At 53.4% G+C, this 25,072-nt stretch overlaps 1 protein-coding gene across 1 annotated transcript in view; it reads right to left on the reverse strand.

Moving 5' to 3' along the window:
- DNAH17 (dynein axonemal heavy chain 17) overlaps positions 1-25,072 on the reverse strand; it is a 149,833-nt gene that overhangs the window by 19,502 nt on the left and 105,259 nt on the right. Inside the window, exons 52-68 of the mRNA XM_032177998.2 lie at positions 23,354-23,620; positions 21,410-21,571; positions 19,329-19,562; positions 18,040-18,204; positions 16,643-16,738; positions 16,265-16,482; positions 15,481-15,688; positions 15,044-15,159; positions 11,661-11,853; positions 10,343-10,578; positions 9,254-9,376; positions 7,365-7,569; positions 6,564-6,728; positions 6,138-6,278; positions 5,300-5,470; positions 1,443-1,565; positions 503-696 (exon numbers count right to left, since the gene is read on the reverse strand). Of these exons, the coding sequence (XP_032033889.1) occupies positions 503-696; positions 1,443-1,565; positions 5,300-5,470; positions 6,138-6,278; positions 6,564-6,728; positions 7,365-7,569; positions 9,254-9,376; positions 10,343-10,578; positions 11,661-11,853; positions 15,044-15,159; positions 15,481-15,688; positions 16,265-16,482; positions 16,643-16,738; positions 18,040-18,204; positions 19,329-19,562; positions 21,410-21,571; positions 23,354-23,620 (3,017 nt within the window). The remainder of the gene's footprint in view (positions 1-502; positions 697-1,442; positions 1,566-5,299; positions 5,471-6,137; positions 6,279-6,563; positions 6,729-7,364; positions 7,570-9,253; positions 9,377-10,342; positions 10,579-11,660; positions 11,854-15,043; positions 15,160-15,480; positions 15,689-16,264; positions 16,483-16,642; positions 16,739-18,039; positions 18,205-19,328; positions 19,563-21,409; positions 21,572-23,353; positions 23,621-25,072) is intronic.

Raw genomic sequence — 25,072 nt, forward strand, 5'->3', positions numbered from 1 at the left:
TGAGCCGAGCTTGCGCTGCACTCCAGCCTGGGCGACAGAGCAAGACTCCCCCTTTAAAAAAAAAAAAAAAAAAAATCCTAAAAGGACCCCATTTGTATGGCCTCAGTGCACGTTCACGTTCACACTTGACATCTTACTTTCAATCCAGGAGGCTCATGTGGGAAGTGTTTTCTTCCCATCATGTATCGCAGGGCACCCCTCCTCAGTCAGGTTAGCGGGGGACAAGGGGTTCCCCTAATGATACCCTGAGACATTCAGGATTAACAAGAACTCAGGACTGGAGTCCGCAGCCTGGGGTGGAATCCTGCCTCTGTCCTCGAATAACTTTGTGTGAAATGATTTAGCCCCTCTAAGCCCTGCTTCGTTTCTATGTAAAATGGGGAGAAGAAAGAAGTTCAGGGGATCAACTCAAGTCCACAGAGAGCCTAGCACAGCAGCTCGGTCAAGCTTCCAACAGGCCTGGGCCTTGGGGGCGGGGCCACCGGCACAGCGGGACACTCACTTGATGGCGTAGGTCATGCGGTCCGGCCGCATGCAGCGCACCATGCACAGCTTCTGCAGGGCCGTCTTGTTCTTCCACTCCTTGGGGAAGGTCTCCTTCTCAGGGGCTTCCGACTCCACCAGCTTTTTCCAGCGCTTGGCAGATCCTTCGATGTCACTGTCCAGGTTTTTGAACTCGTCCATCTCTGAGAGGGCCTGGGGCAGAGGCAGCATGCCCTGTGATTCTTCCCACTTACCCGGGTCCCGAGAGCCTTCCTGTACAGTTCATTCGAGGAGGAGAGGCCATTGCCCTCTAAGGAAACCGGGGCTCTGGGATAAGGAAGCCCGAGAGGCCGGTCACCAAAGCACGAGCTGTCCGTGCCCAGCTCAGGCATCCCAGGACAGCACCAGGAGTCTCCTCGGCGGGGTCCAACCTGGGGACATCTGGGGACATGAGGCGTGGGAGGGGCTGGGGGCTGCTCCTTTAGGGGTCTCTGAAATGGGGCCATTCTAGCTCAGGGGACAACCTTCTTCAGGTCTTTTTGAACAGACCTTGAGACTCGAGGGTCCCTGACTGTGTCCAGGAATCTGAAGAACAAACTTTTCACTTGCCACTTCCCTTACACCGGGAGGGGGGAGGCTGGGGTGGGAGGGGAGGTTGAGGGAGGGATGGTAAGAGGCCCTAAGGCCTCTTCTGGCCCCCAGAGGATGTCAGTCTCTGCTTGCTGTATGCAGGTCTCAGGGACCTAACTCATGTCACATTCCCTATAGGAACACAGAGCTATCTGTGAGCTGGCAGCCAGCCCATCTTGGTCTCCATCCCTATCTGTGGGGCCTCCTTGCTTTACTGAATTTTATGGGCCACAGAGCCTGGTATTCTGGCCTTGTAAACATCCCAGCATCACCTGGAAAGGCTCCATGGTGGGAAGAAAACACGACGTGTTCAACGTCTAAAGACGAACCTTGATCCCGCCCCAGCCTTGATGCTGCAGGAAGTCCACTGGTGAGACCACCCCGGCCTTAAAAGGGAACCGCAGGAGGAAATCCAGCTCCACTGGGTTCAGCTCCTTCTTCATGGACAGGACCTGGGTGAACATGGAGGTGTATACACTTAACGCAGCCAGTAAAACGTCAGCAGCCCTGAAGATGTGCACTGGACTCGAAGAGGAGTTCACACTCCCGGCCTGCAGGGGGCGCCCTGTCCTGCCCCTTTGGGTTGGGGTAAAGTTTTGTCTTTACCTCATCTCGCTTTTTAAGTTGTGAAATACACATACCATAAAATTGACCATTTTGGCCAGGCACAGTGGCTCACGCCTGTAATCCCAGCACTTTGGGAGGCCAAGGGGGGGGGGGGGGGGGGGGGTGGATCACTTGAGGTCAGGAGTTCGAGACCAGCCTGGCCAACATGGTGAAACCCTGTTTCTACTAAAAATACAGAAAAATTAGCCGGGTGTGGTGGTGCACGCCTGTAGTCCTAGCTACTCGGGATGCTGAGGCAGGAGAATCACTTGAACCTGGGAGGCAGAGGTTATAGTGAGCTGAGATTACGCCACTGCACTCTAGCCTGGGCAACAAAGTGAGACTCTGTCTCGAAAAAAAAAAAAAAAAAATTGACAATTTTAACCATATTTTAGTGTGCAAAATTCAGTGGCATTTAACATATTTGCAGCGTCGTGCAACCACCAGTACTCTAGTTCTAGGACTTTTTTGTTACCCCCTCACCCCTTAAGCAGCCACTACCCATCTCCCCTCGCCTCTGAGAGCTGCTCATCTGCCTTCTGCCTAGGGATGCGCCTATTCTGGATGCTTCGTATAAACGGAAGCACACGACGTGCCCCGTTTGCATCTGGCATCTTTCACTTAGCGTGATGCTTCTGAGGTTCATCCACGTTGTAGATGTGTCAGAACCTCCTTCCTCTGTAAGGCCGAGTAATATCCCATTCTTGAATATAACCACGCTGGGGTTCTCCATTTATCTGCTGATGGACAGCGGGTCGTTTTGGCTGTTGTGAATTGGTTGGCTTTGTTGATTTTTTAAATTTATTTTTATTATTTATTGTTATTTATTTTTTTGAGACAGAGTCTCACTCTGTCACCCAGGCTGGAGCGCAGTAGCGCAATCTCGGCTCACTGCAACTTCCACCTCCTGGGTTCAAGCAATTCTCCTGCCTCAGCCTCCCAAGTAGCTAGAATTACAGGTGAGTGCCACCATGCCTGGCTAATTTTTGCATTTTTTGTGGAGACAGGGTTTCACCGTATTGGCCAGGCTGGTCTTGAACTACTGGCCTCAAGCGATCTGCCCGCCTTGGCCTCCCAACGTACCAGGATTACAGGTGAGAGCCACCGCGCCCGGCCTTGTTGTTGTCTTTGAGAGACAGGGTGTTGCTCTGTTGCCCCAGCTGGAGTGTAGTGCTGTGATCATAGCTCACTGCAGCCTTGAACTCTTGGGCTCAAGTGACCCGCCCATCTCAGCCTCCCAAGTAGCTGGGACTACAGGCATGCATCACCTCACCTATTTTTTTTGTGGAGATGGGGTCTTGCTATACTGACTGGGCTCATCTCAAACCACCTCAAGTGATCCTCTTGCTTTGACCTCCCAAAGTGTTGGGATACTAGGCATGAGCCTCAGGGCCCGGCCTCATCTGGCTTTTGGCTGCTGCGATTAATGCTGTTGTGAATGCTGGTGTACAGGAATCTGGACAGATGCTGGCCACCTGTTTACAGGTCTTGTGGGTGTGTGCCCAGAAGTGGAAGGCTGGGTCATATTCCATGCCATCTTGTCACTTGTGCATGCTGGCCCTCTGGACCTCCTGTGGGCAGGGTCTGGGTCATTTTGAAGTGGTGTATTGGGCAGCTAACCTGGCACCCTCTGTCTCAGATGGGCAGCAGGTGGCTGGAAGCAGGGGCAATGCCACTGCCATCTCCTCAGTCAAGTGCCCAAAGGTCTGTTTTTCAGATCCCACAGAGAATTTCTTCCTGAGCTGGACTCTTCCTTTTGGTCAAAATGTTCTTTGGGACCAAACAGAATGCTTTCTACCCTGGAAAATTAGGGGGAGCACTGAGGAACTCTTATCCTGATGACCTCTCAGCCAGGAGAAAATCTCATAGGGAACCTATGATTCAGAGATTCACATGTAAAAGGAACCTTCATAATATGGACCCCATTGGTTCAAAGTTTGAGTTTGAATTGAAAGCTAGGCTTACGCTGATGCCCAACCTATTTATACGATTAGTGTTGCCCAACGTAGCAAGCCCCTGTCTCTTTAAACACATTAAAAAAAATTAGGGCCGGGTGCGGTGGCTCATGCCTGTAATCCCAGCACTTTGGGAGGCTGAGGCTAGGGGATCACCTAATGTCAGGAGTTCGAGACCAGCCTGACCAACATGGAGAAACCCCGTCTCAACTAAAAATACAAAAATTAGCGGGGCATGGTGGCGCATGCCTGTAATCTCAGCTACTCGGAAGACTGAGGTAGGGGAACTGCTTGAACTCAGGAGGTGGAGGTTGTGGTGGGCTGAGATTGCACCACTGCACCCCAGCCTGGACAACAAGAGCAAAACTCCGTCTCAAAAACAAACAAAAAAAAACAGAAAAGAAAATTAGCCAGGCACAGCAGTGTACACTTGTATTCCCAGCTACAGGGAGGTTGAGGCAGGAGGATCGCTTGAGCCCAGGAGTTCAAGACCAGCCTGGGCAACAGAGCGAGACTTTGTCTCTACTAAAAAATAAATAAATAAATAAATAAATAAATAAATAAATAATTAAAAAACTGAAGAATTAGCCTAGTATGGTGGCACATGCCTGTAGTCCCAGCTACTGAGGAGGCTGAAGTGGGAGGATTGCTTAAGTCCAGGAATTCAAGGTTACAGTGAACTATGATTGCACCACTGCACTCTAGCCTGGGTGACAGAGTGAGATTCTGTCTCAAAATAGCAGCAGTAGCAACAACAACAAAAACTAGTGTTTCCAACCATACTTATGGCACAGTGTAAATGAAATTGCAGAGGGGCTGTACTATGGTTTGAATGTGTTCCCCAAAAAGCATATGTTGGAAACTGAATCCTCAATGCAACAGTGTTGGGAGGTGGGGCCTGAGAGGCAATTGGGCCGTGACAGCAGAGGGAATGGCTTAATGTCATGATCAAGGGAGTGGGTTTGTTACACAAGGAGGAGTTTGGCCCCTTTTGTGCTCTCTCTTGCCCTCTAGCCTTCCAACATGGGATGACACAGCAAGAAGGCCCTTGCCAGATGCCAGCACTTTCATATGGAACTTCCCAGACCCCAGGACCACGAGAAATAAATTTCTATTGTTTATAGATTACCCAGCCTTGGGTATTCCATTATAGCAGCACAAAACAAATTAAGACAGGCTGTTTAATCAGTTTCAGAGAATGCAGATCTTTAAATATTTTAGCAGGACTGTATAAACAGGAGGAATATTTGTTTATTCCTACACTTATTTCTTAAGAAACATCACTCACCCCACAGTGGGCTAAGCACTAATGCAGGACTATTTACTCAGCACAACTTACATGTAAAGTGAATTTCCTTGTGAAATTCTCCTTAAAACACCACCCCTTCACTAGCTCCCATTGGAATACTGTGCCAGCTTCCCGAATATCAACTCAGAGAGCCCTAGGCCTGTTCCACATCAGGCATCTCAGACTTTATAATCACCTGGGTATGTTGCTAAAATGCGGGTTTGAAATCAGCAGGTTTGGGTGGGGGCCCAAGAATCTGCTTTTCCACAAAGCTCCCAGGGGTCACTGACGCCGCTGGTCCATGGACCACACTAGGAGCAGCGAGGCTAGACATTACCTGAAACGTAACTTGTGCCAGGAAAATGAGTTTGTCCCTCTCGAAGAGCCCCCGGGCCGTGTACATGTAGACAGAGTAGGTGATCTCGTCCGTCAGGTTGATCACCCGCTGCTTCACCTCTTTGGCAGGGGTGGTCCTCTGGATGGCTTTCTCAAACACCACGTTGAAGGCCTGGGGATCCGCCACCGAGAGCCATGGAGGCGTGCAGAGATGGAGCCTGCCACCGCTCCCCGCCACCACTCCCTGCCGCCTGTGGTAGCCTCCAGTTTGTTTTGTTTGTTTGAGACAGAGTCTTGCTCTGTCACCCAGGCTGGAGTGCAGTGGCGTGATCTTGGCTCACTGCACCCTCTGCAGTGAGGGAGGTTGCAGTGTTCAAGCGATTCTCCTGCCTCAGCCTCCCAAGGCGCACACCACCACACCTGGCTAATTTTTGTATTTTTAGTTCAGACAGGATTTCACCATGTTGGTCAGGCTGGTCTTGAGCTCCTGACCTCAGGTGATCCACCCGCCTCGGCCCCCCATAGTGCTGAGATGACAGGCATGAGCCATCACGCCAGGCCATCCAGTTTGTTTTGATTGGGTTGGGGGTGCCTGGAGGCACCAGGGGAAGAGCAGGGAGGAGGGAGCAGCTCATACCCTCTCCTGGGGAGAATGGGTGTAGGACTGATGGGGGTCCCTGGCTCCCCCTCTTCCAGCCCCATCTGCAGGCTGGACCAGGTCTGCCCTCTGAGGGTGGCCCTGGCACTGCCCGATGGCTGTGCGGGCGACAGGCCTGGCTGTGGAGCCCAGATGCAGCCCCACCTTGAGGGAGGCACCCAGCCCCAGCTGCAGGGCGTACCTTGAGGGAGAACTGGTAGATGGGGTTGATTTTGTTGAGGTCGCTCAGTATGAAGTAGAGCAGAGATGCCCTCTCCGCAGCCAGGCGGTAGTTCTCTCTCGCCTCGTTGATTTTAACTTCTGTGATTTTTGCCTCCACCACCTCGACACAAATAAAAGGGGTTTGAATGACACAGCAGATGGGCAGTGCCATGAGCAGGTGGGCTCATTCCCAGCCACCAGCCTCCCTCCCTGGGAAGCCACCCAAGGGCTCTCAGCAGCAGCTGGGTGCAGGATGGGAGCGCGGGCCCCTTCTCCTGCCCTGGGCCCACTCGGGCACGTATGACTGAAGCTGCTTTTCTCCTTGCCTGTGGGGGAGGCGCCGATCGCCCGTGGCCCAGCCTCCCATGCCCCGGCTGCCAGGCCACGTCACCGAGGCAGCTCTCACCTTCTCCTCGATCTCGCTGGCTGTGTGCTTGGTGGTCTCCAGATTCTCCACCAAGGCCGTGTCTCCCAGGAAGTTCCCTGATGCAGCCGACAGACGGGCCAGGAGCGAATCTTCCAGCTCTTTCAGAACAATCTTAAATTCGTTTTGAGACTTGGTGAGGTTCGCCTGCAAGGGGAGGTGCAGTTGTCACTGCATTGCCTGGCTCTGTCCACCGGGCACCTGGGCCTCCCTCAGGTGGCTGAGCCAAAGCCCAGGCTTTGAGCGGGAAGAACGAGCTCAGGCCCCGAAAGGGGCTGCAGAAGCAGAGCCCCTGGAACCTCAGAGAGGCCCTGGCCCTGCTCCCAGCCTCGAGGCTTCCTGTCACGGCGACTATAGGGGGTAGAATGGGGACAGACAGGCCTGGGCCTCCTGAGATGTGGCTGAAACAGCCAGAAACATGGTGGGCGCAAGGACTGGCAACCAGGCCATTCTTGCAGGGCAGCGCTTTGGAGCTTAGAACCCCCTGAGGACCTGCTGTGACTCATGTTCTTTAAGCAAAGCGGTCATGTGACTTAGAATTAAATTTGGGAGCTGGAAGAGGGGACAGCTGGGGAAGGAAATGACCCATCGTGTCATATGAGAAGCTGCGATGCCCCGGGACACACACACACTGAGGCACCTTCGGAGAGAAGCAACGACACGCACTGGCCTGGCGGTCCTGGTCGGGGACCCTCATGGTGACCGGGGACCCTCATGGTGACCCGGCCCTCTCTGCGTGGGACGGCCCCTCCTCCTGTGTGACCGACCTTGAAGCGTAGTTACCTTCAGCTGTTCTAGATCTGGGCGCTCTTTGGCCACCACAGCAGCCAGGAGTTGGTCCTCGAGTCCATCCCTGGTGACCAGGAAGTTGATGAGGGTGCACTGAGCCTGCATCTCTGGCTTGTAGTGTGGGTTGAAGTACTTGGTGTGCAGGATCAGGCGGAACTTGGGGTGGTACTCCACCTCCTTGTCGCCGATCTTAATGTACCTGGTGGTTGGTGGAGGAAAGGGTTAGTGGGCCTCCCAGTGACCAGGGGAGAGGAACACAAGTACAGACCACCTTTCACCCTGGCCCCGGGCCAGGTCGCCACCTTGAACCCTCCTTCTGGTCCCTGGAAGAGCACTGCACCTCTCCTTGTCTGTTCCTCCTCCCCGGATTGTGACGTGGGCCCTTCTGGGAGATGCACCTGCTCTTTCCTTGCGTGGTCAGGCTCATCTTTGCAGCAGGGTTTACGCCCCTCGGGCTGCACGCTGTGCTCCCCTGGGAGCCCTGACCTAAGCCCTCTGCTTGGCCTCCACCCAGACCCATTTGCAACACCAGGCCATTCTGGAAGCTCCCAGGACTGCAACCCTGGGTCTGCTCATCCACCGTGGCGGGGGGCGCTTCTCTCCGGCTCTACACCCTGCTCTCCCCTCTTTGTAGTTGGGCTCACTTTGAGGGGCCTCTGGCTAGCTTAACCCCTCAGCACTCACACCAGGCCCTTTCCAGCATCTAGGACCTCTGCATGTTGATTTGCCACCCCTGTTCTGGGTTTCTGCATGCGTCTCTGCATTTAAAGGTGGCTCTTGTCAGCTCTGACATTTACATTTTTAAAGTAGATATAATTTTTTAAAATTGTAAAATGAATAACGCAAGCTCCATGCATCAGCTGATCAGTGGACAAACACAATGCGCGCAGCCACACGTGGAAAATGATTCTGCCATAAAGAGAAGGACTGACACATGCGACCACATGTATGACCCCAAAAAACATGCTAAGTAAAGGCCGCGCGTGGTGGCTCCCGCCTGTAATCCCAGCACTTTGGGAGGCCAAGGCAGGTGAATCACCTGAGGTCAGGAGTTCGAGATCATCCTGGCCAACGTGGGGAAACGCCGTCTCTACTAAAAATACAAAAATTAGCTGAGCATGTTAGTGTGTGCCTGTAATCCCAGCTACTTGGGAGGCTGAGGCAGGAGAATCACTTGAACCCAGGAGGCAGAGGCTGCAGTGAGCAGAGACTGTACCACTGGACTCCAGCCTGGACGACAGAGTGAGACTCCGTCTCAAAAAAACAAACAAAAAATGCTGAGTAAAAAGAGCCAGACACAAGAAGACACACGTTGCTTGATTCTCTTCAGAGGTAATTAATGTGCAGAATAGGCAAATCCACAGACACAGAGAGCAGACGAGTGGGTGTCCAGGGCTCAGGAGGGAGGGGAATGAAGAAGAAGAGTGGGTACAGGGCTTCCTTTCGGGGTGGTGAAAATGTGCAACTGGACAGATGTGTTTGTACAACATCGTGAGTGTACTAAATGCTCGTGAATTATGCACTTTAACATGGTTAATTTTGTTATGTGAATCTTATGTGACTTTTTAAAGGAAATGCGGTCCCGAGATTTGCAAAATGCCTAAGAACAGAAAGAAGAAAGACATCACCTTCAAGCCTCACCATCTGGAGGCGATCACTGATAAAGTGTTGGCGGAGATATTCCTAATTGGGAAGTGGCCCCTCTTTCCAGTCTTTCCTCGGGAGCTGGGGGTTCCTTCCCACCAGTAGGCATTTTGTCAAAGCCCTTGCTGCTTACCAGGGAAGCAAAGGAAATTCCGGGCGTTTTCTCTATATGTGCACACCCAGGCCTCGGGCCTGAAGATGTTTACCTGGCTCAAGCCACGGAGGTGGAAACAACTCACTTTCCCTTTTTAATCGTGTTCCTGCCCAGTAGAGGGTCCAGCACGGGGTCCACGGTTTCGCCGATGTTCTCAATGAGCAAGGTGTCCCCTTCCGAGATGGCCTGCTCGATGACATCCAGGTAGCTGCGGGCACAGCACAGAAGCTGGTTCACAGCAGAGGGCCTCGTGATGGAACGGTGCGCATGCGCTGACCAGCAGCCCCTGCCCTCTGAGCGAGACAGCGCCAAGCGAGGGGTGACCTAGGAGCCCACAACTTGCTCCCAACAGCTCGCCCTTTCCTGAAAGGAGCCGAGGGGCTTCTTTGTAAACTGCCCCTGTGCTCTTATGGGAGTGGAGATGAAAATGGAAACAGTTTTGCTTTTTGAGACAGGGTCTCATTCTCTGGCCCAGGCTGGAGTGCAGTGGCGTGAACAGGGTGACCCTCCCATCTCAGCCTCCTGAGTAGCTTGGACTACAGGCTCATGCCACCACACCCAACTAGGTTTTTTGTTTGTTTGTTTGTTTGTTTGGAGAGACGAGGTCTCACTATGTTGCCCAGGCTGGTCTCAAACTCCTGAGCTCAAGCAATCCTCCTTCCTCGGCCTCCCAGAGTGCTGAGATTACAGGTATGAGCCACTGCGCCCGGGCTGGAAGCAGCTTTGAGTAGCTTTATGGCCACAGAGGTAAATGTTTTCATATCCATCCACCATTGGGTTTTCCAGCACTGCTAGGAAGGCAGGGCATCACTGTACCTGTGTTGTCACAGCCATTGTTTCTCAACTGTGATGAGAACACAGACCACGACACCCAAGAACATGACCAGTCTCAAGTCTCCCAGCCAGCAAATGGCCAAGCGGGAGGCAACTGCAGGCCTGAGCCTGCGTCTCTCTCTCCTTTCCCTGAAGGAGCAGCAGGTGATGGGGACAGGGGAAGGGAAAAGAGCTCCTCATTTCATTCTTTACTACTGCTGCTGTTCCCAGGCCAAATTAAAAACCTGTGGGCTAGTACTTGTATTCAAAGACCCACCCATCCATTGAACCAATGTGGAATGCCTAAGGCGTGCTTCCAAGCAGAGGCCGGCTTCGGCCCAGGTCCTGCGCCCACACACACCTCTTCTGTCCCAGGCGGATGGCTTTCAGTTCACTCCTGTATTTGTTTTTGATCCACTTGATTCCTTGGAGCTGGGCGTCCACGATCAGCGGCCACCGCTCGGTGTTGCACAAGATGGTGGCATTCTCGGTGGACATGCGGTCGCTGGGGAGGCCCTGGTTGTTCCAGGTGGCCACGTCTGCATCATCTGTCAGCAGGCTCAAGGGATCCAGGCCATCTGTGATCGGGATGGGGACCTGCCCAGAGAGGCACACTTTCTTAGAAGGGGTGATGCGACCTTATTACTTACTAGAAAACAGCTCTCCAAATAATGCTCTGTCTGGTGCTGCGGTTAGGGGCGGACCAGCAGGACGACCTGGGAGAAGCCAGCCATTTCCATCACTCTGGACACAGCAGCTTTGTAACTCGGCCAGAAATGATGTCAGCACAGCAACACTGGGCCACGTTCTTTTCTTTTCTCCCCCCTGACAGAGTCTCACTCTGTCACCCAGGCTGGAGTGCAGTGGCATGATCTTGGCCCACCGTAACCTCTGCCTCTCGAGTTCAAGATATTCTCCTGCCTTGGCCTCCCAGGTGGTTGGGATTACAGGTGCCCGCCACCACACCTAGCTAATTTTTGTAGTTTTAGTAGAGACGAGGTTTTACCATGTTGGCCAGGCTGCTTTCGAACTCCTGACCTCAGGTGATCCGCCCACCTCGGCCTCCCAAAGTGCTGAGATTACAGGTGTGAGCCACCATGCCCAGCCTAGTTTTTATATTTTTAATAGAGATGGAGTTTCACCATGTTGGCCAGGCTGGTCTCGAACTCCTGACCTCAGGTGATCCACGCGCCTCAGCCTCCCAAAGTGCTGGGATTACAGGCGTGAGCCACCGCGCAGTGCCAATGGGCCACATTCTTATCCCCAAAGGGGCCTGAGCCTCATCACGGAAGTCAAGGTGCCATGTGGCTGGTTCTGCCCTGCTGGGACCTCCCCAGATTTCCCGAGTGATGAATACGACTCCACCTTTTTTTTTTTAAAGACGGGGTCTTGCTGTGTCGCCCAGGTTGGAACGCAGTGGTGCGATCTCTGCTCGCTGCAACCTGCGCCTCCAAGGTTCAAGTGATTCTCCTGCCTCAGCCTCCCCAGTAGCTGGGATTAAGGCGCCCGCCACCAGGCCTGGCTAATTTTTTTTTGTATATTTAATAGAGATGGGTTTCACCATGTTGGCCAGGCTGCTCATGAACTCCTGGCCTCAAGTAATCCGCCCGCCTCGGCCTCCCAAAGTGCTGGCATTACAGGTGTGAGCCACTGCGCCCGGCCAGGACTCCACTCCTTACCTTTAAGTTATGTATGTAAGGGATCCAGAATTTCTCCATCAGCTCATTCCGGTATTTCTTGGTGAAGTAGCCCACGTAGGATACGAAGGCAGAGATGAGCAGGATGTCCCCACACAGCGTGACCCCCTGGCTCCTGAAGTTCTCCACGGACTCAGCCCAGCGGACGTTTTCCGATGCTAATCCCCCCACCAGCCTGAAGCAGAACGAGAGAGAATAAAACGTATTTGCATAAGTGAGAGGACTGCACCTCTGTCAATCTTCAGAGTTTCCCGTCTGCACCTGGCTCAGTGGCTCAACGATGAAAATGCTTTTGGGGAGTTTTTGGGAGGAAATGCTTTAGAGAAGCCCAAATCATGCTTCATGGCCGGGCACGGTGCCTCACGTCTGCAATCCCAGCATTTTAGGAGGCTGAGGTGGGTGGATCACCTGAGGTCAGGAGTTCGAGACCAGCCTGGCCAACATGGTGAAACCCGTCTCTACTAAAAATACAAAAAAATTAGCTGGGTGTGGTGGCCCACGCCTGTAATCCCAGCTATTCAAGAGGCTGAGGCAGGAGAATTGCTTGAACCCAGGAGGCGGAGGTTGCAGGGAGCCGAGATTGGGCCACTGCATTCCAGTCTGGGTGAGAGAGCAAGACTTCGTCTCAAGATAAAAACAAAAACAAAGATCGAGACCACGGTGAAACCCCGTCTCTACTAAAAATACAAAAAATTAGCCGGGCGTGGTGGCAGGCGCCTGTAGTCCCAGCTACTCGGAGAGGCTGAGGCAGGAGAATGGCGTGAACCCGGGAGGCGGAGCTTGCAGTGAGCCGAGATTGTGCCACTGCACTCCAGCCTGGGTGACAGAGCGAGACTCCGTCTCAAAAACAAAACAAAACAAAACAAAAAAACAAAAACAAAAAACAAAAAAAACAAAAAACTTCTTGGCAGCCCTTAGGAATGCTGTGTTTCCTCTCCCCGAGTCACCTGCATTGACACCCGGCTATGGCTGATGCCATTTGATTGCCTCTCCCGTGTGCTGAAGATGCTGCCAGACACCACAGGGCACCGTCTCGACCAGCTGGTGACAGAGCCCGGGTGAGGACCATGGTGGCCACAGAACAATGTGGCATCCAGAAGGTACCTGGCCCTGCGTGGAATGAGGACTCCACGATGCACCTCGTGCTTCTCAGGCCACCGGCTTGAGGATTGGTCCCTGACCCTCAGTGGTGCACCATGGGTCTGAAAGCGTTGGCATGTTTGTTGCAAGTCCAGGTTGCCCGTTAGGGCCACTGAGGGTCTGTCTGTGGCACCATCTGAGCAGCCCTTACTTCCCAGTGACCTCGAGACCACTTCGATTTGGTAGGTGAGGTCAAATCCCTCATACCCGGGGCACCACCCTGAAGGCCAGCCTCATGCAGCCTGGGGCACTGACGGCTGACAACTGGCCCATCAGCGGTGGCCACCCACTGGGGAGGAGAAAACACAGCCTGCAGGCCTGGAACAGACTCAGCCCCAGGCTCTGCTGAGGCTCCGGGTGCTCCCCTGTGAGAACAGGAAAGGCACGCTCCCGAGCTGCGTTGTTCAGCAGGCAGCTGCTAGCCCTGGAGCTCCCGAGCTCTGGGACCACGGCAGGTCTGCTCTGAGATGTGCTCTGTGTTAAAAGGAATGAGGGGGCCGGGTGTGGTGGCTCATACCTGTAATCCCAGCACTTTGGGAGGCCAAGGCAGGAAGATCACCTGAGGTCAGGAGTTCGAGACCACCCCGGCCACCATGGTGAAACCCCGTCTCTACTAAAAATACAAAAATTAGCCGGGTGTGGCGGTGTGCATCTGTGGTCCCATCTATTCTGGAGACTGAAGCGCAAGAATTACTTGAACTGAGGAGATGGAGGTTGCAGTGAGCCAAGATTGTGCCACTGCACTGCAGCCTGGGTGACAGAGTGAGACTCTGTCTCCAAAAAAAAAAAAAAGACATGCGGCCAGGCGCGGTGGCTCACGCTTGTAATCCCAGCACTTTGGGAGGCCGAGGCGGGTGGATCACGAGGTCAGGAGATCGAGACCACGATGAAGCCCCGTCTCTCCTAAAAATACAAAAAATTAGCCGGGCGTGGTGGCAGGTGCCTGTAGTCCCAGCTACTCGGAGAGGCTGAGGCAAGAGAATGGCGTGAACCCAGGAGGCGGAGCTTGCAGTGAGCCGAGATTGTGCCACTGCACTCCAGCCTGGGCGACAGAGCGAGACTCCGTCTCAAAAAAAAAAAAAAAAAAAAAAGACATGCAAGGTGTCAGGGCTCAGGATGAAAACAACCACGGGAAATACCTCATTGATAATTTTTATATTAGTTACATGTTGAAATATTTTGGATAGTTGGGATTAAATAAAATTATAACTGTTTCTTTGTACTTAAAAAATTTTTTTTGTAGAGATGGGGTGTCACTATGTTGCTCAGGCTGGTTTCAAACTCCCACCTCAGCCCTCCAAGTGCTGGGACTACAGGTGTGCACAGCCATGCCTGGTTTTTTTTTGAGACAGTTTTACTCCTGTTGCCCAGGCTGGAGTACAGTGGCGCAATCTTGGCTCACTGCAACCTCTGCCTCCTGGGTTCAAGTGATTCTCCTGCCTCAGCCTCCCAAATAGCTGGGATAACAGGCGCCTGCCACCACACCCAGCTAATTTTTGTATTTTTAGTAGAGACGGTGTTTCACCACGTTGGCCAGGCTCGTCTCGAACTCCTGTCCTCAGGTGATCCACCCACCTTGGCCTCCCAAAGTGCTGGGATTACAGGCGTGAGTCACCGCGCCCGACTTGTCTAATTTTTGTATTTTTAGTAAGATGGGGTTTTGTCATGTTGGCCAGGCTGGTCTCGAACTCCTGACCTCCAGTGATCCACCCGCCTCGGCCTCCCAAACTGCTGGGATTACAGGCATGAGCCACTGCGCCCGGCCAGCCTCTGTACTTTTTTAATGTGGCTGCTGGAAAAGTTAAGGTGACACATCCACATCTGGCATCTGGCATTATATCCCTAGTGGATGACACTACTCTGGACCCCAAACCGTGATGTAATCCGTGAAATGACTGTCCGCTGGCTGTGAAACGACCCTGGAAGCCACACGGTGGCTGAGAGTGGGTTATGACCGAGTAATGCCCCAGATCAAGCCCCGTGGGATCCAGTGTCCCAGGCCAGTGTGGGTTACTTGCAACCACGCGACAGGGCATATTTTGTGGAGGCCACTGACTACGCAAGAGGCCAAGTTTTATCCTAATTACTTTGAGCTCAAGAAGTGAAAGTGGCAACCTGGCTGCTTCCACCTGGGCTCCCTCCTCCTCCTCCCAAGGCGGTTGTGCGGGCTTGTCCCTTTCAGGGGGTCTGAGAGCAGGAGGGTGGTCTCAGGGAGGAGATGATACCTGTTCGCCAGTAAGATCGCCCTGTTCGTGGCATCGGCCTCTTGCTGACACTTGATTTTCTCAGCTGTTGCTTTTTCAAACGCTGAGGTTAGGTTGCTCAGGTTGGCATTAAGTTCCTGCAAAATCAAGTTGGAAAAGCTGCTGGAAAACCCCACGAGGCATCTCTAGCACCCTGCAGCGGCAGCAGGGCTGGGCCCTGCGAGTGTTGAGTGTGGAAGAGGCTCCCACAAAGGCTGAGAGCACTCTGGAGCATGGAGGCCAAGGACACCAAGCAGCTCCCGGTACCATCTGGCCCCTGCCTCTGCCTGCATCCTCTCGCACTGCTGAATAATTCACGACGGCAGGCCGTGCCAACCCATTTTCAACAGAGATATTGACCGGCAGCGTGAGCAAGTGGCTCTGGTGTTTCGCAGGGACCGGAGCGAGCCAGCACTTACGGCAATCTTGTTTTTGATCCGGGACAGCTTCTCTTGCGCCTCTGCCAGCTCTGCATTAGCCTCCTCCAGTGCCTGCCTCTTGGGCGCCACGTCGCAGTAGACCTCGTAGAAGCGGACGATGTTGATGCACCAGGAGCACAGGCCGGCGGCGGCCGTGGACTTGGAGCGGATGAACTCGGGGTCGAACGTCGGGTTGCCTTGGTAGGGCCTAGCGAGGGAACACCAGTGGGCCGGAGTCGTCACCCTGTCCTGCTCTGGCAAAACAGGCCCAGAGAGGCTGAGTGTCTTGCCCAGGGTGGCACAGCTCTGGAGGGGCAGCGCTGGGATTCACACAGTCAGGCTGGCTCTAGAGGCCACCCCCCACCGGCTCTGCTCTCCCACTCCCATTACCCCACAGTAGCATTGCCCAGTTTTCCAAATCAGGCACCAGGAGACTGAAACTATAAGGTTAGAGGGATGAGACGCAGCAGAGATGATATGGCAGGTGTTACATTTTGGGGATGGTATTCATGTGTGCAGTGCAAGTGCTCGTGTGGTCAGCTGCTCTCATGCTGCCGCCAACCTCCGCGGGGCCTGGCTGGCCTCTCTCTCAGACCTGTGGCCTGAGGGTTCCCGCTGCTGAGCTTGTCAGCTGTGTTCTTGGGGTGCCGTATGCGGAAGGGCCTGCCTAGATTTTGAGCCACAGGCCCCAGGAGCCTGAGGCCACGCTTCACCTCAGCACCCTGCCTTGGCCTGATGGAGAATCAGAGGGAAGCCCTGGCCGCGAGGCCCAGCCCCGGCTCACTTGAAGGCCTTCAGGCAGGCCTCGGGGATGTGCTCCTTGTCGAACTTCTTCAGGGAGTCTAGGAAGGTGTCCACCTTGCCCATCATGATCTTGGCTGCCTTCCAGCTCTTGTCCTTGGGGATCTTGCCCCCAGGCGCGGTCAGAATCATGACGGCGGCAGTGACGTTGACCACGGCGTCTGGCGGGGACCCAAAGGACTTCAGCTCTGTCAGGTTGTTCTGCAAATGACAGACAGGATAGGTCCGATGGGAGTTTGGACCAGGTCCTCGGCGATGCCCCAAGGAAGCCGCTGTGAGTCTGTCACCACCCACGCCAACAGCAAAGGCAGCTTCCTCTCCAACCAGGCCAGGGGTCCCCTTTCTTTCCCTCCCCCTTTACCTTATTCAGAGTGTCCAGAGCCTCCTGGGCTGCCAGCAGGGCCGGTTCTGCTTTGGCCAGGTCTGTTTCACAGGCCTTTTGCTTCTCAGTGACATTCTGGAAGGAAGATGGACAGGAGAGATTACTGCAGGTCTGTCCATGTGCCTGTGGGGGCGTGTACGTGCATGTGTGTGCATGCGTGTGTGCATGTATGCACACGTGCATGAGTGTATGTGTGCATGTGTGTACATGTATGCATATCATGAATGTGTGTGTGCATGTGTGTGCATGTATGCGTATGTGCATGTGTGCATGTGCATGTGTAGGCAGCAGTGGCGAGGGGCAGCCCAGGCCCTAGCAGGTCTGAGCTCCACAAAAGAGGCTGCCCCTCCGGCCACCACTCATTTGCTGCATTTGCTGACTGTGCTCCTTTGCTGCCATCCCTCCGTGTGTGCTTGGCCCCTGTCTGGAGCCCGCCTTCCTCCCTGCCTCCTCTGCTCTGCCCCACAACGCTCAGGTCAGAATGAGCAATGCCTCGGCAGCTGGGTGGGATTCTGGAATGGGAACTGTTCCTTCTATCGGCTTGAGCTTCCCAAGACTGGAGGGGAAATCCAGGGGCCACTCAGACCACCCTGACTTTGCAGTCTTACTGTTTCTGGGGCTGTTTCATAATCCATCCAAAATGGAACATCTCAGAGTGTATAGCTCACCCCCCTCTAAGAAAGTAGCAACTCCTTCATTCATGCACACACTCATTCATTCACTCAGGAGACAGTGGGCAATGACTGGAACGCTCTTAAATAATTACACAGATGTGGGACTGACGACAAAAGAAGCACCCAGGGAGGGGTGATGAGAAGCTGCACCAATGATGCTGTGACCTTCAGGCTCCAAAGATGATGAAGACGCTCCCCCTAAGCAGTGGTTCTCAACCTCAGCCACCCCCCAAACCAGCAAGGAGCCCACCCCCAGGCCAGTAACGTCCTACCCTCTGTGGGGAGCCCCGGAGCCGCACGTCTGAGGACCAGGCTCCAGTGAGGTCTTCTCAACCCCTCCCATGCTCACGGATCGTGGGCATTTCGTTAACACGCAGGCCCCGCTGAGCAGAGCTGAGCTGGAGTCCGAGAGCCTGCATTTCCCACAAGCCCCTGGTGAGGCTGACACTGTGGGCTGGGGACTGAACATGGAGGAGCTCGGCCACGGGGATGGGAGTTTTCTAAGGAAAGCCTGCTTCCAAGCGGGGGCCCTTCCCTGAGAGAGACTCCTTTGGGGGTCCCACTGGCTTAGGAACTTTGTCCTTCTATGTACGTCTCAGCCTTTCCCACGCCTGTCGGTGGCACCTGACCACATGGGGAAGCCCGGGAGGCCTCGCCAGTGCAGCAGCCCTCCTGAGGCCACGCTGGGCTGCCTTCACCTACCTTATTGATGACCTCGACCTTGACTTCTTCCTGGTCAGCAATGGCCTTCTCTTTGCGGACCTTCTCGGTCTCAATGCCGACCACCTGGATCAGCTTATCTGCGCTCTCATTCTTCTGCTTGAGCTCAGCCTCCTGAATCGCCAGCTTGGCTTTCAAGTCATCCACCTGTGGAAGAGGAACCGAGAAACAGCAAGCGTGGGCCGCTGCCAACACACGCCGCCCTGCACTGGGCAGACGAGGGGTGGGAGCCACAGAGGGGCAGAACAGCAGGGCCGTGTCTTACGACTCCCAGTGACTCGTTTTGGAGTCTTTTCAGTATCTTAAAAGTAAGTATTGAGCCCTGACTGCGTACACAGGGTCACAAGTATGAGATATTCCTGGTGCTCAAAGGAGTTGGCAAGGTGACTGAATAGACAAATATCAACTGCAGCCTGGGCAACACAGAGAGACCCTATCTGTATAAATAATAAAAAAAAATTGGCAAGGCATGGTGGCCTGTGCCTGTGGTCCCAGCTACCTGGGAGGCTGAGGTGGGAGTATCGCTTGAGCCCAGGAAGTTGAGACTGCAGTGAGCCATGATCGCACCACTGCATTCCAACTTGGATGACAGAGCGAGACTCTGTCTCAAATGCCAACTGAGTTGCAGTGCTGAGCAGGGCTGGCCAGGGCCCCTCCAGGCTGGTGGGAGAGTGACAGCGAGAGTTTGGGAGGGGGGCAGGGGTGCGAAAGCTCCCCCGGAAGCAAGTGGGAGGTCCCAGTCTGTTCACAACTCCAGCAGGGAGCTGGCAGCTAATTTCAGGCCCCCTCACAGGCTGTCAATGGTGGGCAATAAAGATGAAGGTACTGGGACTGCATGATGGAGGAGGTTTGAAGCAGGCAGAACCCTTAAAGATCAATATGGTGTGGAGGAAAGGATCCAGGGAGGTTTTTGAGCCAGGCACCATGGTATGAATGGCATTTCCGAATGAACAAATGCATTTTGATCGACTGCATTGGGCACGATGATCAAATCTCACCAGACATGGGGCAGGTGCCACCCCCTGTGTGTGTAATGCGCCCTCCGTACGATCAACATTGTGAAAGCATTTTGAGTCTGTTTTTTTGTTACGACAAGTATACTAACTCTGGCCTAGGAGTGAATGCTTCTCAAAGGCAGGAAGCGTGCTCATCTTACTTTAGGCAATGCTGAGCCCCGGTGTGACCAGCCCGTAGAAGCCTGTGACAGTAGCGGCTCCTGTGAGGCCTCCAGGGTACGGCACAGGAGCTGGCAGCCAGCCCCCATCTCCTACCTGGGAAGCCGTGCTCTGCAGCTTCATCAGGCCGTTCTCCAGCCTCTCGATTTTGGCAGCAAGCTCCATTCTCTTCTTGGCCAGCAGGTTCTGGTACAGTTTGATCTGCTCCAGAAAGGTTTTGGGTGTGGTGTAGTTGTAGCGCCTCTCGGTAGCCAGGTACACCTTGGACATCTCGTTGACGGTGGTGTGCACGTAGGACATGAAGAAGCTGATGGAGGCCTTGACTTCCCACTAAAAAGATGAGACAGCCAGTCATCCCTGGGACCCCACCATGCGAATCAGCAAAGTAGGGCTCCCCGGACTCACCAGGGGTCCTGGACAAGGTGCCCTGAGACCTCTCTCAACCTCAGTGTCTTCAACTACCCAAAGGGGCTCCTGAGAGCAACAGATCCTGGGGCCGTTGTGGGCACTGCACCATGGAAGGGTTTAGCTCAGTGCACAGGACACAGCAGAGCTTGTCATTGTCTCTGACATACACACGCATACACGCACACACGCGCATACACGCACATGTATATGTGTGCATACACATTCACATACCTGCATCTATACATGTGCACATGCATTCACATACCTGCATACCTGAAAAAGTACAAGGCTGAGAATATGTTTTCATATGCCAGGTAATTCTGCAAATATTTATTGTTCATTACCAAGGCTGGGTCCTGGGATTTAGAACTTCTTTCCCCAGCCCTCTAGGTCTGCCCACCTACCTGAAGGCAGGCACTGGGAGCTTTGCCCCAGAAATTGTCTCAGCAATGTTAATTTTAATTCAGGACATTTTGAAAAGTAATGAATTCATCCAACACACGCATTTCAGGATTTATATATAGTGCTGGTGGTGGGGCCAATGCCTGTTTCTAGGAAGTCTCTGCCTTGGGAACTAGAAACCCAAATCTATGCTCCAAGGGACAACTTTGAACTGCAGAGTTCCTGGGAGTGGCTAATCTCATAAATGAATGCTCTAATGGCAAGCAGGCTCTTTTTCCCATCTTTAAAAACTAGGAAAAAGAGAAGGTAGTTTCAGGTTTATTCTGTCCTACTTAATAACTGAATATGTGTTCAAAAGAAATAAGAGATGGTAATAAAGGGAGGTTTATTCCAAGGGCTGCTCATCCCCCCTATTGAATTGGTCAAAAGTGGGCCTGGGTTTACGGGTAATTTCCAGGCAAGCATTGAGCTCAAACAGTGAACATGGGCACCATCTTTCACTGTTTTTTTTTTTTTTTTTTTTTTTTGACATGGAGTCTTGCTCTGTTGCCCAGGCTGAAGTGTGGTGGCACAATCTCGGCTTACTGAAACTTCCGCCTCCCGGGTTCAAGAGATTCTCCTGCCTTAGCCTCTGGAGTAGCTAGGATTACAGGCATGTGCCACCACACCCGGCTAATTTTTTTAATATTTTTGGTAGAGATGGGGTTTCACCATGTTGGCCAGGCTGGTCTCGAACTCTTGACCTCAAGTGATCCTCCCACCTTGGCCTCCCAAAGTGCTGGGATTACAGGCGTGAGCCACCGCCCCCGGCCTTGGGCACCATCTTTCAATGAAAAGAGACTGCAAGAGAATGTCGGACCTGTCATTTCCCCAGAGGTGCACGAGGCAATGGCGTGTGCCCTTGTGTATACTTATCCCAGCAAATACAGGCTCTCTAGCCAAGCGCTCGAGGCAAGGCAGAAAGCCTGAGTGGCCCGATCTGTCCGCATGCTGCGTGTCCTCAGCCCTCCTGAACTGGCCCTGGAGCCTTGGCCAGGCGGGGGCTGATTGGAAACCACCCCTCCCTGGCGTAGGATTGCAGGACAATGAAACAAAAAAACCCAACAGCCCACCTTGGTTTACAATTCTGATGGTTTGTTCATCATCAGTTTTTTAGCACAAATTTTGATTTTCAAAAATATTACATTTAAACATCACTTATCTTGATGCCTGAGGTTTCTCGCAGTCTCTTAAACCTTAAACCCAAGGCGGACGCCTCACTTGGCTCACCCTAATCCCAGCGCCCTTTTCTCCCAGGGAGCCAGCCCTTGGGCCTGTCCTTGTCCTCCGGGCTCAGAGCTCAGGCAGAGGTGGCCTCAGTGACTCACCGGAATCCCCTCGGTCTCCTCCAGGAAGCGCGCGCTGACGGACACCAGGGCATCTTCCGGCCACTCGTGGAACCAGTCGATGGCCGTGCAGTTGACCACAGCTGGGAATTTTCTGGCTCGTACCCGCAGCACGGAGCCCACAGGGGAGAAACACAGGATCACCTGGGTGTGGGAGACACAGATGCGCTGCCCACTGGGACTGCAGTGCTGGGGCCTAATCCATCACTCTGCAGAAAGCTCTTCCAGAAAGCAATGCGCCCTGCCGGGCTCAGCTGCCCAGGGTCTGGGCAGCGCAGTCCCAGTTCTGGGTTTGAAGGGCGGCCGCTGCATTGCAGTGGATAAATGCTCAGCTGGCTTCATGCCTCTCGCTAACAGTCCCATTCCCTCCGGAAGGGGCCCTTGCCTGTTTAAAAAAGGCCGGACAAAGGAAGGAATGGGGAGTGGGCATCCACATTGGGCAGATGAGGCCCCAGAAAGGGCCGCGCTCCAAGCCCTTCGGTTCAGCAGGAAGGGTCCCCGCTGGGCCCTGAGGGATAGTGGCTAATTCCCAGAAAGGGCAGGGAGTCCCTGGCACCCCAGCTGGAGAACGTGCTGTGGAGACAGGCCTGGGGGGCTCTCTGGCTAGATGAGGACCTCCCTTGTCTTGGGTCTCAGCCTCCCAGCTGCCCTTGCTCTCTGGTCCCCTTTTGTGGCGTAGGTGTTGCACGGATGCTGCCATTGGTGGGGGTGGCTCACTGCTTGGCTGACTTTGCACCCCTCACTGCATGATGATGTGAGAGTGTGGGACACAGCCGGCACTGGCAGGGCACCAAAGAGAATCCAGGAGCAGGCAGCGCCCATCAGGGGACGCCTTTGGCTCACAGATAACATTCACTAATTGGGCTACGCAGCCCACGGAGGGGAGGGAGGGCCTCTGCTCTGTTTGAGTCAAGCAGGGGAAAATGATGGCTGGCAGGTGCCCAGGAGAGCTATGGGGCTGGCACCCCGCAAAGGGCAGCGCCACTGAACTCTGGAGAGGACGGGGCCAATAGGTCCAAGGGGTTCTCTGTCCTACTAGGGGAGTTTAGCCTGCTTACCCTAGAGGCGATGTCGAAAGTCAAGGTGTGGCCGGGCAGCACTTTGGGAGGCCGAGGCAGGTGGATCACCTGAGGTCAGGAGTTCGAGACCAGCCTGGCCACCATGGTGAAACCCCATCTCTACTAAAAACACAAAATTTAGCTGGGCGTGGTGGCAGGTGCCTGTAATCCCAGCTACTCGGGAAGCTGAGGCTAGAGAGTCATTTTAACCCAGAAGGCAGAGGTTGCAGTGAGCTAAGATCGCGCCATTGCACTCCAGCCTGGGCAAGAGTGAAACTCCATCTCCAAAAAAAAAAAAAAAAAAAGTCAAGGTGCATTTATCTACTTAAAGTAGCTGTGTGTGGGGAAGGGGTCCACATAGAGTCGGCTGTCTGTCCACAACTGTGGATTTAACCAACCATGGACTGAAAATTGTTAAAAAAAAAAAAAATAAAATAAAAAATAATACAAATAAAAATATAGTATAACTATTTACATAGCATTTTACGTTACATTAGGTATTATAAGTAATCTAGAGATGATTTAAAGTACAGGGGAGCGTGTTCAAAAACACGACACTTTTATATCGGGGCCTTGACCAGCCATCCCTCTGTGGATTCTGGTATCCATGGGGGTCCTAGAATCCAACCTCCTCAGACACCAAAGGAAGACTGTAAAACACTTTTTTTGGCCCCAAGATACCTCTAATGACCCATGTGAAAAAGTCTCCAGGCTCCGGTTCATCAGAGAGCCCCACCCCTCACACTCTCCTAACAGGACTTCACATCCCGTGAAGGATCAGTCCTCCTGCTCTATGCACAGCAAAAACTCAAGAGGCCACGGGCGCCAAGCTGGGCTCCTGAGGCCCTGCTGAAGACGGGAGTCCCACCTTGAGCTGTCTGCGCACTTTTTCGATGAAGAATTTCCAACATGTTTCCCGAGCATCATTCATGCCAAGCGACTTGACTTGGGGTCGCATGGAGGAGATGATGTTCTCCACCTCGTCCTCCATAAACAGCCCGGGGATCTCTCCTGAAGCCAGCAGGTCATTGATCAGCACCAGAAACTGCTCCTCGGCCACCTGGGAGTCTGTCATCAGGAACACTGAGGGAAGGTTCTTCACGGCAGCCTTTATGTACTGAGCAGCGAGGTCGATCTGGATGGAGTGAGGACACGCTTAGGGGCCTTGGTAAGAAGATGCTCAATTAGAGACATCCTCCACAGCCACCCAGAGCACAGGGCCATGGGACCAACTTTTTTCTTCTTTGAGACAGTCTCGCTCTGTCCCCCAGGCTGGAGTGCAGTGGCGTGATCTCAGCTCACTGCAAGCTCCGCCTTCCAGGTTCATGCCATTCTCCTGCCTCAGCCTCCCGCTTAGCTGGGACTACAGGCACCCACCACCACACCTGGCTAATTTTTTGTATTTTTAGTAGGGACGGGGTTTCACCATGTTAGCCAGGAGGGTCTCAATCTCCTGACCTTGTGATCCGCCCGCCTCAGCCTCCCAAAGTGCTGGGATTACAGGTGTGAGCCACCGCGCCCGGCCTACAGGGCAAACTTTCTAAGAAACATAGACCAGGTGCGGAGGCTCATGCTTGTAATCCTAGGGCTTTGGGAGGCCGAGGTGGGAGGATCGATTGAGGCCAGGAGCTCAAGACCAGCCTGAGCAATACAGCAAGACCTTGTCTCTAAGGAAAAGAATAAAAGAAGGGTGCAGGAGACCCAAAACCTTGAACAGAGCACAGCCAGGTTCACAGCAGCCATCAGGACAACCCAAGTGTCCATCCATGCATGAACAGGTACATAAAACGTGGTCCATCTGTGCAATGGAATATGATTTGGTCTTAAAAAGGGAGGAAATTCTGACATGTGCTATAGCATGGACAGACCTTCAGGACATGACGATGCTGAATAAAATAAGCCAGACGTGAAAGGACAAATACTGTGTGATTCCACTTACATGAGGTCCCTAGAGTAGTCAAAGTCAGGGACAGAAAGAAGAATGGAGGTTGCCAGGGGCGGGGCTGGGGAAATGGGGTGTGTTGTTTAATGGAGACAGAGCTTCTGTTTGGGAAGATGAAAAGGCCCTGAAGAGGGGCAGTGGTGATGGTCACACAACAGTGTGAATGTGCTTCATGCCACCGAACTAAACGTTAAAGGTGGTGAAAATGTCTTACTCTTTTTTTACTTTTTTTTTTTTTTTTTGAGACACAGTCTCACTCTGTCGCCCAGGCTGGAGTGCAGTGTCGCGATCTCGGCTCACTGCAACCTCTGCCTCCCAGGTTCAAGGAGTTCTCCTGCCTCAGCCTCCTGAGGGCTTACAGGCATGTGCCACCATGCCCGGCTAATTTTTGTATTTTTGGTAGAGACGGGGTTTTACCATGTTGGCCAGGCTAGTCTTGAACTCCTGACCTCAAGTGATCTGCCCACCTTGGCCTCCCAAAGTGCTGGGATAACAGGCGTGAGCCACTGTGCCCAGCCAAAAATGTCTTACTGTATTTGTCTTAGAAAAAAAAAAATTAAAAAACAGGCTGGGCACGGTGGCTCACGCCTGTAATCCCAGCACTTTGGGAGGTCGAGGAGGGTGGATCACCTGAGGTTAGGAGTT

The sequence above is a fragment of the Hylobates moloch genome, unplaced genomic scaffold, assembly GCF_009828535.3.
Source record: "Hylobates moloch isolate HMO894 unplaced genomic scaffold, HMol_V3 SCAFFOLD_15, whole genome shotgun sequence".
Classification (NCBI taxonomy): domain Eukaryota; kingdom Metazoa; phylum Chordata; class Mammalia; order Primates; family Hylobatidae; genus Hylobates; species Hylobates moloch.